The 13,302-nt window shown below is 31.9% G+C and overlaps 1 protein-coding gene across 1 annotated transcript in view; it reads left to right on the forward strand.

Moving 5' to 3' along the window:
• Positions 1–53: 53 nt before the first annotated feature.
• The window catches only part of LOC107438345 (protein lethal(2)essential for life), a 75,317-nt gene continuing 62,068 nt past the window's right edge, over positions 54–13,302 (forward strand). The window contains exon 1 of the mRNA XM_087153380.1: positions 54–1,045. Coding sequence (XP_087009506.1) covers positions 981–1,045 — 65 coding nt within the window. The 5' untranslated portion in view covers positions 54–980. The remainder of the gene's footprint in view (positions 1,046–13,302) is intronic.

Raw genomic sequence — 13,302 nt, forward strand, 5'->3', positions numbered from 1 at the left:
TTGAGGCAGAAAAAAATATTATTACGTTTAAACACTTTATTCAATGCTAAATAACTCCAAGAAACGGAAGTTGTAAGGTATTACTTGAATAAAAATTTCATTCGCTTCAAAAATATACAAATTAGAAATAACAGTCGACATGTTTCAAGCTCTCGAAAACAGGCGCTCAAGAATTGCGAGACGTGAAGGTAAAGAAAAAAAAAATGGTTTGAAATAAAAACCGCAAAGTTTGCCAACGAAAAAAGGAAAAATACCCACAGTAGCTAAGAGATAAAAAGGATGATGTTGTAGTTCATTTACGTCGCACTAGAGCCGCACAATGGGCTATTGGCGACGGTTTGAGAAACATCCCTGAAGATGATCAGAAGACATGCCATCACAATTTTGATCCTCTGCAGAGGGGGTGGCACGCCCGCTTCTGTAGCCCGACGACCTGCACGCGAAGTCGAGCACTTTACGGTAGCACAGTTTAACGAGGACCAATACCGCACACCCTCGGTCCCTACGCAGACTGACCCAAGTGGTCACCCACCCGCGCACTGACTTGACTTCGGTGATCTGCTGGGAACCGTGTCTTAACGATCAGTCCACTGCGGCACTAAAAAAAAAAGAAACAAAAAGGTGAAGAACAGAGCAAGAAAAATTACAATGGCAGAGAGGCAAATCAGGGTCAAATGATTTTCCATGCGTTATGAAGGGGAGGGGAAAAACTTATGCAAGAAAATCAAAAAAAGTCCAAAAGAACTAAGCAATATTCCAGGGCATCAAGATGAGTTGATATAACTGGGGTGGAATTAATTCTAGCGTTATCGAAATTGAATTTTTGTCCGAAATTCCAACAAAGTGAAACAATAGATTTCTCGAATTCCTGATAACGAATTTATCTTTTTTCGTTTGCAACTTTGTTTTTTATTTCAAGTTATTTTTCTTTTCTTCACTTTCACGTCTGGCAAGTCTAGAAATTGGGAGCTGTTTTTGAAATGCTTGAAACATGTCGACTGTTATCTCATATTTCATTATTGGAGGGAATGGAATTTCCAATCAGGTAATATTTCATTCAATGGTCAGAATTCTCACTTATTGTATAAAAGGACAGAGTTTCTAATTAATGCGGTTCTTTTATTACTATCAATTATTAACAATTTTTATTACATAAATTCAACAGTTAAAATAAATATATAAATATAATTTTAATTTTACCTTTTATGATTCCCAAATAGATATTCAAGTTATGGATTACACATAGGGTACATGAAATAATGTTCTTAATCACAGCTAGAAAACTATAAAAAATACTTGCATTTAATTAATCCATAATTTAAGTAGCTTATTAAATAATCCTAATAAATAAAATTAATGTTTTTTAAGAATGTAATGTTTTGTAAGAATGTAAATTTTTTTAATGTTTTATCTAATCGGGATAAGATGAGCAGTATCTAGCAGTTGTGGCCAAAAACTATTAATTTACTATTTAATATAATATTACTAATATTATAATCATAGTACTCTCTATAATAACAATTTATTAAGGCGTGATAGTTAAAACTATACAATAGTGTAGTTGGAACCGTAACTTTGCAAAGTTTAATAGCGAACAAGAAGTTATTATTTTATTAATGAAGACATATCAATATTCATATTAAATTGAACCTAATTAGCCGACACTTTGAAGGTATTTTTTCAAGGAATAAATAAATAATAATTTGTGAAATTAAGTGATCTTAATTAATTTTTCTCGAAATAAATTATTTTGATTATGCAATTGCATATTATTTTCATTTTTAAGTTTAAAAATATACAATGCGGAAAACAGATCAGCGAAATGGCACAATATTATAGAAACTATCAATGTAATTGTGTCAATGCTCAATAATGACCAAGAAATACATCATAATTCATTTTTAGTTGAACCCAAATAAGTCGACCTAATAAAGGCATTAGTTCTTCGAATGATGAAATAATAATTTGCGAAATGCATTGATCTTAATTAATTTTACTCGAATTCAAATATTTCGATTATGCAATTACACATTCAAATGATTTTTAATTGGAAATCTCCTCTTGAAAATTAGACTATGCCTGAAATATCATTTACGCAGACTATTTACATTTTAATAACTGAAACAACTCGCTTCAACAGGCACCGAAATCAGCTATCAACGCTCATTAAAAACGCCCTAAATCATCACTATTGTCTGCATAAATGTATTTTTCGCTCTAGTTAATTACCCAAAATGGATAGAGAGGACAAAACGAGCATTGGGTGTCTTTTTTTCATGGCGCTAATAAGTCGGCGTACTGCCCAAACTTCATGTGAGATACATAGTATGGGACAAGCGTGGCCAATAATTCTTACAAAATGATATAATACTACTAAAAATATTATAATAGTAACATAATAATAATTTAATAATTATACAATAAGGAAAATGCATCAGCGAAATGGCCCAATATTATAGCAGCAATCATTTCAAAAGTTCCAATGTTTAATAATGAACAAGAAACACATCATTATTCATTTTTAGTTGAACCTAACCAGTTATATTAATAAAGGCATTTGTCCTTCGAATGATGAAATAATAATTTGCGAAATGCATTGATCTTAATTAATTTTACTCGAATTCAAATATTTCGATTATGCAATTACACATTCAAATGATTTTTAATTGGAAATCTCCTCTTGAAAATTAGACTATGCCTGAAATATCATTTACGCAGACTATTTACATTTTAATAACTGAAACAACTCGCTTCAACAGGCACCGAAATCAGCTATCAACGCTCATTAAAAACGCCCTAAATCATCACTATTGTCTGCATAAATGTATTTTTCGCTCTAGTTAATTACCCAAAATGGATAGAGAGGACAAAACGAGCATTGGGTGTCTTTTTTTCATGGCGCTAATAAGTCGGCGTACTGCCCAAACTTCATGTGAGATACATAGTATGGGACAAGCGTGGCCAATAATTCTTACAAAATGATATAATACTACTAAAAATATTATAATAGTAACATAATAATAATTTAATAATTATACAATAAGGAAAATGCATCAGCGAAATGGCCCAATATTATAGCAGCAATCATTTCAAAAGTTCCAATGTTTAATAATGAACAAGAAACACATCATTATTCATTTTTAGTTGAACCTAACCAGTTATATTAATAAAGGCATTTGTCCTTTGAATGATGAAATAATAGTTTGCGAAATGCAATGATCTTAATTAATTTTACTCGAATTCAAATATTTCGATTATGCAATTACACATTCAAATGATTTTTAATTGGAAATCTCCTCTAGAAAATTGGAAATGCCCATGCCTGAAATATCATTTACACAGACTATTTACATTTTAATAACTAAAACAACTCGTTGTTCAGAAACCCATCAACAGGCACCGAAATCAGCTATCAACGCATATTAAAAACGCCCTAAATCATCGCTATTGCCTACATGAATGGATTCTTCGCTCTAGCTAATTACCCAAAATGGATAGTGAGGACAAAGCGAGCATTGGGTGCCTTTGTTTTCATGGCGCTAATAAGCCGGTCTCCTGCCCCAAACTTCGTTAAAGCTAATCGAAGTGAGATGCATAGCATGTGACAAGTGTGACCGAAAACAATCTAGAAAACGGAGGCAACTAGTGGCAACTCTTTTGTTCCACAAGACAAGGGGTGGTTTCAGAATGGGTGGGTGAAATCTTTCTCTTCTATCGGGAAATCGAATTCGTCGCCGATTGAAAGGGGTGTGCGATTGAGAAAGTGTCCTTTTGTCGCAAGCTGCTGTGTTTGCTCGTTAAGGATATAGAAATTTCGGCAGTTGTAATGGGGTGGAGAGTTGGCGAGGATGCATTTAATGTTACGACGCCAATCAGCCAGCTATTGTGCAAGTTTCTGGAGAATGAAATTAAATAGTCCTGAAATTAAGGGGGTCAAATGCGATCAATTATTTACCTTTAACAATGGCGGAAGACAATGCCAAACACGAATAGAATTTGGAATGGAATTTTCATTAGTTTGTTTTATTACCTTCAAGAGAGAGAATAGTTTTAGATTGTGTTTAAATTGAAAAAAAAAATGCAATTATTTGTCGATTGGTATTTTTTATGAGGTGACACGAATAATTGTTGTACGGTGTGTGTGAAAAAAAGAACATGAATAATTTCTGATCTAATGATCGGATGTTCACTTACTAGGACTCAAGGGGGTAACATGTATTAAGTTAATTAATTCAGACGATATTTTAAATTATAAAATAAGTCACAAAAACGTTCCTTCAATAAACAAACATTATTTCCAACAGATTCGGATTTCTAACCCTCAAAATGGTCGTCTCAATCTGGGAAATATGGTTCCCATAGTTTTGTAAAGAAAGCGGTCAAAAGATGGCTTAATTTTTGGAATATTTTACCATATCCTGATAACTTTTAAGACGAATTGAAAAATTTTACACACAATTATAAAATTCAATTATCCGGATATAATTCCATGCAAAAGTAATTTTTAGTAAATATTTATTATTTCTCATTATTTCCTTTAATAATTGTCGAGAAAAAGGAGAATTGTGAGGTGCACAGATGTTTACGTCAATTTAAGGAATGTAATTTTATAAGACAAAATACGAAATTCGAACAAAATCGGTCAAATAATTCTTGAGAAATTGAATTTTAAATATGCGACTTTTTTTAAATAATCTGATCGAAAGATATTTAGGGTGGTTCATTTCTTTTTATTTTTTGTTCCCTGTACATTTGAATTTAAAATTTTGGAAATTTATTTTATCTCATTTTAAAATTATACAAATGCGGGTTAGTTCATCTGAAGGCAAATTTCTTCCAATACTTTATCCAGGAACTCTCTTGTCTTCTGAATTCTCTTCATCAGCTCGCACGATTATATCCGCAAAAAAGAGTGCTATCTAATATAATATAAGGAGTGCTATATAAGTGAAAAAATACTTTAAATCATTCTTAAAAGTTCATTTGAATTCGCTACTCGCTTCATAGATTTCGTTTTGTGTTTTATTCTGCTTTTTCTTTACATTTTATTTTCTGTTTTTTAAGTGATATTTATTACTTAATGTGTTCGATTTTGTTTCAAAGTGCTCCTCAAGCAATTTTATTGGTATAATTTGCTTTGTATCTATTGATACAATATTAGAAAACTCTCTTTTTTGCGGATTAATTTTTCCATTTTCTCCTTATATTTTGAACTTATTTCATGAGTTCTATATACTTGCAGCTTATGCGCGGTAAAACGTCAAAGATTTTGAAAATATTTCTAGACCAAACAAGAAGCGTTTTTTTAAGAAAAGAAAACTATGTCTTATTTTTCACCAACTCTGTGAACAAGGGGAGAGTGAATTTTGAAAACCCCCAATTTTGTAAAGTATACGAAACATTTTTTGACAGCTAAAATGCTACATTTTCTCCCCCTTCATCCAGCTTCCATTATTCAAAAAACATTTTCAACATTATCTATGGAAAATTTTTGACAAAACATATAGCATCATACATTTTATACATTCAATAGTTTTAATTACATTTCATTTTCTTATATATTTAGTTTAATTCTGTGCAATGATGAAAACTTTCAAAAAAGTCTTCATAAAAGTTTCATACAAAAAAGTCGTATGGTTTTTAAAAATACATGAAAAAAGCATCTAAAATAAAAATATTATAAAATACGTAGTACATTAATTAGAAAAAAGCAGTGTGAATTTAAATATTCTACGACACAACTGCAACGATTGTTTTTAAACGAATTTAATTATTAATGGCATAATTTGAAATAATTAAATTATATGAAAAAACAAAAATGTCGAAGAATTATTTTACAATGAGTTCAAAAGGTGAAAATAATTCCTTCCTTCAAGTGAATGAATAAACTAATGATAATTTCTATTAGAGAGACAAAAATAAATAGTTGTGCAGAACGTAAGTTCTTGCTAAAATTAAACTTTTAGAACAAAATCTATGCATATCCAAAAACTTTTGCAGCATTATTATTTTAAAAATATTCAAATAGATAATACATGAACTAAGCATACTTGAACTTTTGTAGCGAACATATTAAAACAATATAGTAATATATTTTTGTGCTTTTAAGAACAATCGGAATAGTATTCTAGTTTCACAATAGATGGCAGTACCCATTCTATTGAACGAAAAGTTTTGGGAATCATTCAAGATAATTGAAACTGCATCAGCAAGGAGAGCATGATGGAATTGAGTTTCAAATCCACGTCTAATAATTTCTAGCTTAATATTTAATAATAAAATACTATTATTATGGAATTTCTGAAAGACATTTTCTTTAACTTTGCGATAATTCAGTTATTAATATAGTTCTGATTCAAATTCAAGATAATTCAGTCAAAAAAATATTGTTATTTTTTCTTTAAAAATTTGAAGAATTCAATTTTAATTTCGATATGCACTTTTAATATTGCCTTTTTGCTCACTTACAAGGCTACGTAGTATAACATCCATACTACGTAAATAAATGTATATATATATATATATATATATATATATATATATATATATATATATATATATATATATATATATATATATATATATATATATATGTATATATATATATATATATATATATATATATATATATATATATATATATATATATATATCTGTACACGGAGAGAGAGAGAGAGGCTATAAGATAATTATTCGAAACATCAAGTTTCATCTGGCATCAAACAGGTATTGATGCTTCTCTTCCTCACAAGTGATTGGCCAGAATTCGATACTGTTTTTGTTCTTTTATTGATCTAAATATTAATTTGCGTTTACTTATTTTAATTTACTTCAGTAGGAGTATGGATTCTAATTAAATATATTAAGGATAGTCCTTACAGAAGACCCTATACATTTCCTTTGTTGTCGGGCTAACCACGGAAGGTTTCGTAGTTTTCCGCTTCATGTGACGCAAATGCGGGTTAATCCTATCAAAAAGTCGATAGTTAATTTGAATTAATAAATCTAAAAATTGATAGTTAACTTGGGATTGGGCTGCCTGTTACAATTAAGATAAAATAAAGTAAAATACATTTCAATTAAAAATAAATGATAGCTAAAAGATTAAATTTTTAGAAGAGTTATTTTTATTAAGTAATAATTGATGCATGACTTTACATTTTTTTATCAGGTGCATTGTTTTGGCTGTATAATAACAAATGATAGAACTGTTTTAAGAAAAAATTGTTTTAAATCCATTAATAGAAGGTAATAATAGAATTAAAGATTCATCAATTCTATATATAATGCTATTAAATCTATAATCAACTTGCTATTGTAAATTTCTACTGAAGTTTCGATTATTACAAAAGCTACATTATCTTAAACACTCAATTAAAGCTCAAATCTTTTTTAAAATATTATGAACTAAAAAAAAAAAAACAATATTCGTCTTCATTTTGTAAATGTAATTTGAACTTTAGTTTCAAGAAACAATTATGAAATATTTATTTTAAAATAATAGAACGCAAAATAAGTTGAAGCCCGGTCAATTTTGAAAATTTTTAAGTGATTTCTACCATCAAGGCTCTTTATTTAAAATGCCTTATAAAACAGGTTAATATTAGTTCATATTTCTACAATTTTGCATAATAAACCGCTTTAGGGGGCAATTTATATTAACTTTAAAGTGCCAATAAAGTTAAGGTGCTCCAAAGGTCTCAAGTACTTAAGAAATAAGAGAAAACGGGTAATGAAATTCTCATTAGGATGAAGTTGTTTTCACGAATTGCATTGCTGTGCTGCATTTTAAATCGAAATTTAATTACTTTGCAAAATACCCCAATTGCTTTGAAATTTATAAGCATTTTCTCTCAATTCGTTTTAGAGTTTCAAAAGAAAATTATACGAACTAATACTTTTAAAAAGATTAAAGAAAAATAATTATCCATTTAAAATGAGGTGTTCCATTAAACATGTTTTTAGGTCACAAAAGAAACGAAAATTATAAAACTCTCGGTAAAATATTTTTCATTTATTTATAAAAAGTTAATTTTCAGCAGTTTCAGTTGCCTTCTATTAATGGATTTTAACCAATCCTAATACTTAAATAGTATTTAAAAAATAATATGCAAAATATGTACAGTATGCAAAACTAAAAATGGACCACCCTGAATAAGTTTTGATCTAATGAGTGGATCGTCACATTCTAGGACTTAATCTTAATGATTTCAGTGGGTGATTTAAAATATGCTAATTAACCAGTGTAAACGATATTTTATGTGGAGAAATTGATACAAAGACATACTTTCTCTGAAAAACATAACTTTTTTCGACGTGGATTAGATTTTTGATCCCCAAATATGTAGAGGGCAACAATCTGGGAAATATAGCTCTAAAAGTTTTGTCAGAAGAGCATTTTTAAGTTTGAACTCCTAAATATTATATTTACTTTTTGAGTATTTCACTATATCTTGACAAACTTTAAAGCGATAAGCTCTCTTAAAAAATTGTATACCTTACAATTCAAAGTTTTTCCACCATTATTATATAAAATAACAAAAAAATAATAAATAATTACTAAAAGTTATATTTTTCATGGAATTATCTTTGGATAAATGAATTTCAAAGATGTGTGCAAAGACTTTTCAATTCGCTTTAAAAGTTCTCGAAATAATGCAAAATATGCAAAAAATAAACCAAACTTTGGACCTCTCTTCAGACCAAACTATGGGGATCATATTTCCCAGATTGTGACTACCCTCTATATTTTGGGGGAAGTCTGAATTCAAGTCTGAATTCTGAAGTCTGAATTCAAAGAAATAACGGTGCGTTTATTCAGAGAAAATACATTTTTGTGTCAGGTTTCCTAACTTAACATATCGTCTGCACTAATTAATCAGCATATTTGTGGTAACCCCCTTAAATCATTGAGATTAAGTCCTAGAACATAGAGATCAGATCATTAAATCAAAAGATATTCTTACTGGTGCGTTTTTTATTATAAGCACTGTGCCTCAACTAATACAGATTCTATGTACTTTCAAGTTCATGGAAATAATTTTTTTACTATCTATTCTGATTGGTACACTCTGGTAGCAGAAATATTATAGAGTTGTTCTAATTTTTAAACATCATAAAAATAAGTATGATGAATATAAAAGTGAAACTGACTCCATATTTTTAATCGCTGAAGTTTTTCCAATATTCACTAGGATGCCAATCGTTTTACTTCGGAGAAAATATTTTTTAAAAGCGATAAATAATTAAAGAATAAAATTTCGAGGATTTTGCTTCATTTTAAAAATTAAAGGCCTCATTGGGGAAATGCATCGAGTCAAGTGGAATTATATATTCATTCATCAAAGTTTAATGATTTTGACATCTAAATAATATCAAAATTTATCAATATCTAGAGTTTTAATCAATTCTGTTCTTAAAAAAAATTAATTAACCAAATAAAAAGTGGACAAGTTAAATCAAAAGAATACCTTTATTTGAAATCATAAGAAATCATCATGGGCGTTGCAACACAGGTTCCATCGTTTAGGCAACAGTTTTATACCTTTGCTGTGGAACGATTATGATTGATTCTGGAGAAAGTCCAGCACAGCTTTCTTCACTTTGACGTCCGAACGGAAAATGCTCTCTTAAATGGCTCAAATATGCAAAAGTCACAGAGTGATATATCTGGTTTGTACGGAGGGTGTTCTAACACTTCCCAACGGGAATTTTTTAAGGTCGTCTGGGTTTTACGGAAGACGTGGGAGAGAGGATTGTAATGGAGAAGGATGGCTTATTGGTTGTGCGAGAAGGCCTTTGCTTTTGATTGCTTTTCTTAGTTTCTTCGGAGTACTGCAGTATTATGCTGAATACTCCCTTTGGGGCAAGAAATCAATCCCCGTTTCGATCTGGAAGCATCCATATATGTAACACGACTTTACTTCAGATCACTTTCCTCTTCCAACAACAGTTTTGGATGTTGAATGCTCTATGCAACGCACATCTTTTCCCAGTGCAGCTATAGGTGCAGTCATTCTGACGCAATCGCACGTAGCCGTTTGAGCAACCCTTAATAACATTAAAACTTATAATATCATCCACACATCAAGTCAATGTATTTTTTTAGTTTGAATCCTTCCAAATATCAAATAGAAGTATATATTGCAATTTTCAATCAATTTATCGAAATTTAAGTAAGCACTTAACCTTATGCTTACGGCTGGTACAACTGATGGTCCAGGATACTAGATGCCGTAGGTAAAAGGTTAATCATTTTGAAGTTCAACAATTTAATTTACATAACCTTTCCATGACGCACAATTGGTTCATATCGTTAACACGTTGAATGCCATGGGGGTTACCGGTGACCGGCACTGAGTTTGTTCGCAGCGTTACGGGGGTCACCGGTGACCGGCGAAGCCAAGATTATTAGAAACACATAATTCGAGTAAATTTTTAATTTTTTTATATTATTATCGTTATCAAAATGTTTTGAAGAAATTAATGCAATATAGAACACACAAAAATAGTTTTATTTATATATACGCGGAGATGCCAACTTGCTCCGGACTGGGAATAAATATTTTCAAGACGTAGTTTATTGTTTGTGATTCTTGGTTTAATAAATTTAGTTTAGTAGATTTTTATCCAACACTATTTCTAAACAATTCGTAGGGTTATATAATTCACCACTTTTTTCAGATATGTCATGCTAAACCATTTAAAAACTAGCAAAATCTGTCTAACATTTGCTAATTTAGTTTGTAGTTACTTACCATGTGACCAGAAGAGCAAGCCATGTAAAATTAGCGTGGCATTCAACGTGTTAAGAGCCTATTTAATTGTCGTGTTTTTAAGTATTTATTTGGAAATAAAATTTGTATGTAAGCAAGTTAACTCAAGACAATTATCTTTATTACTCCGAAAAATAAACCTTAGTTTGTTTATTGCTATTGATGAAGCTTTGAAACATAAAACATTTAAATATCACAAACAGTCTAATGCTTCTTATTAATACACAATAAACTCAAATATCTGCTCAGATATACACTATCTAGCCATTAATGACCGGACACCCCTTGAATGGCAGGTGGACTCGTCCAGGTGGAATAAATACGGAACCTGTGGTGGGGGAAAGACCACTCGCAAGCAGGCGACGGCCATACGAGCGTTAACAGTGAAAATGAGTGGACGACGAGAGCTGAATGAGGCGGAAAGGGGCATGATCATAGGTGCCCACCGATTTGGTCATTCCATACGTGCCATCTCCGACAAGTTTTAGGTACCACAGTCAACAGTTGGTGACGTCGTGTTGAAATGGGAACGAGAGGGTGTGAAAAGCCGCAGTCCCGACCCGGCAAGCCCAAAATCATGTCCGACAGGGATCGACGATCTCTTCGACGTGTAGTGAAGGCAAACCGACAAATGTCGTTGGACACTGTCGCTACCAACTTCCGGACTGCATCTGGCAGTGTTGCCAGTGCACGTACCATTCGTCGGGAGCTGATTGCACAAGGATTCCATGGACGAGCAGCAGCACATAAGCCAAACATCTCTCCATCAAACGCCCGCCACCGATTTCAGTGGTGCAGAGCACGTCGCTAGTGGACAGAAGAGCAATGAAAAAGCGTTATGTGGAGTGATGAGTGACGCTACATGTTGTAGCACTCTGATGGACGAGTGTGAACCTGGCGAATGCCCGGAAAATGGTACCTACCGGAGTGCATTATCCCCATTGTGAAGTTCGGCGGTGGAGGAATTATGGTTTTTTCCTATTTCTTATGGTTTGGCCTTGGAGCCTTGGTATTAGTGCGTGGAACCCTGAACGCAGAAGGGTATAGAGACATCCTGGACAATTCAGCGCTTCCCACCCTGTTGCAACAGTTCGGTAATGGCCCGTTTGTGTTTCAACACGATAACGCTGCCATTCATAAAGCACATGCCATCACGGACTGGTTTGATGAAATGGAGGTGCAAGAACTTGACTGGCCATCCCAAAGTCCCGACATCAATCCAAGTGAGCATCTCTGGGATGAGTTGGAGCGCCGGTTGAGGGCCAGACCACAATGCCCCAAAACCACCACTCAACTCTTCGCCATGTTACAGGAGGAATGGCGGGCAATACCTGCCGCCGTGTACCAACACCTAGTGGATAGCCTTCCTAGAAGGGTTAAAGCTGTGATTTAGGCGCGTGGCGGCCCTACGCCCTACTGACTTGATACTAGCATCTCATGCATCCGAAATGAGGGGTGTCCGGTCATTAATGGCCAGATAGTGTATCTAGTAACATAAAAGTTAACAGTATCATTTAAAGTCTTAAAAAAATTGTTGGAAAACAAATTCTAAAATTTTTTTGTTTTGTTTCGGTTAAACTTTTGGAGTACAAAATGTTTAAATAGATCAAGTTTCAATTTCTAGAAATATTTAAATATCATAAAAATTGTATATAAAGTACGAATGAGAATTAAATTATTTATAAATATTGAAAAGCTGATGAATGTTTTTGTGACAAAGAAAATTGAAATACAATGATTTTGAAACCGGAATAAACTTCCGATTTCCTTACGGAACCACTGGACTCGAACTTTTTATGCAAATGCTAACGAAACCTTTTCTATTGTGTGATATTTTCTTAGACGGGAAATAATCTAAACTCAGTTTCAATTTAAATTCTGTACAAGTTTCCCGAAATTATAGCAGTTTTTTTGCAACTTTTTTATTTGGTTAATGGCTGAATTAGCATCCAGACGGTTATTTGTTGTAGACAAGTAAAAATTTTTGCAAGCATTATTCAGATGAGTTTTAACAAAGTTTTGTATAAAACATTTTGCTTTGAATTGAAACAGAAAATATTATATCAATCTGCAATTAAATAGTATTGTATCTTTCTATATTTGTCCAAAATAGCAGAATTTCATTAAAGTAACGCTGATGTGTTTGTTCGGATAGAGAGAAAGAAAAAAAAAACTCTAAATTTCCCACTTTTTATTGTAGCAAGAATAATTGAAAACAAATATATTCTTCTTCTCTATACGTTTGCAACTAGGCTAGTATAGTGAGTGAATTAGATGAGTGCTGACAACAGGTGACAGCACATGCGCTGAGGTCAAATTCTGCTGCACGCTACATCAAAAATTAGCAGTTCTCGTTTTTACAGCGTTACTCTGATGAGCTTTCTTTTATCAGTTTAAACATGGAAGAAAATTCAAATTATATAAAACAAAGAAAAATTGCTATAAAATGCTGCTATTTTTTTAATTTTAAAGCCTTTGCTCTGATATTCATTTTATTCTATGGGCGACGCTCAAGAATCGTTATTAC

The sequence above is a fragment of the Parasteatoda tepidariorum genome, chromosome 10, assembly GCF_982258835.1.
Source record: "Parasteatoda tepidariorum strain Cologne lab strain chromosome 10, Ptep-v5.0, whole genome shotgun sequence".
Classification (NCBI taxonomy): Eukaryota; Metazoa; Arthropoda; class Arachnida; order Araneae; family Theridiidae; genus Parasteatoda; species Parasteatoda tepidariorum.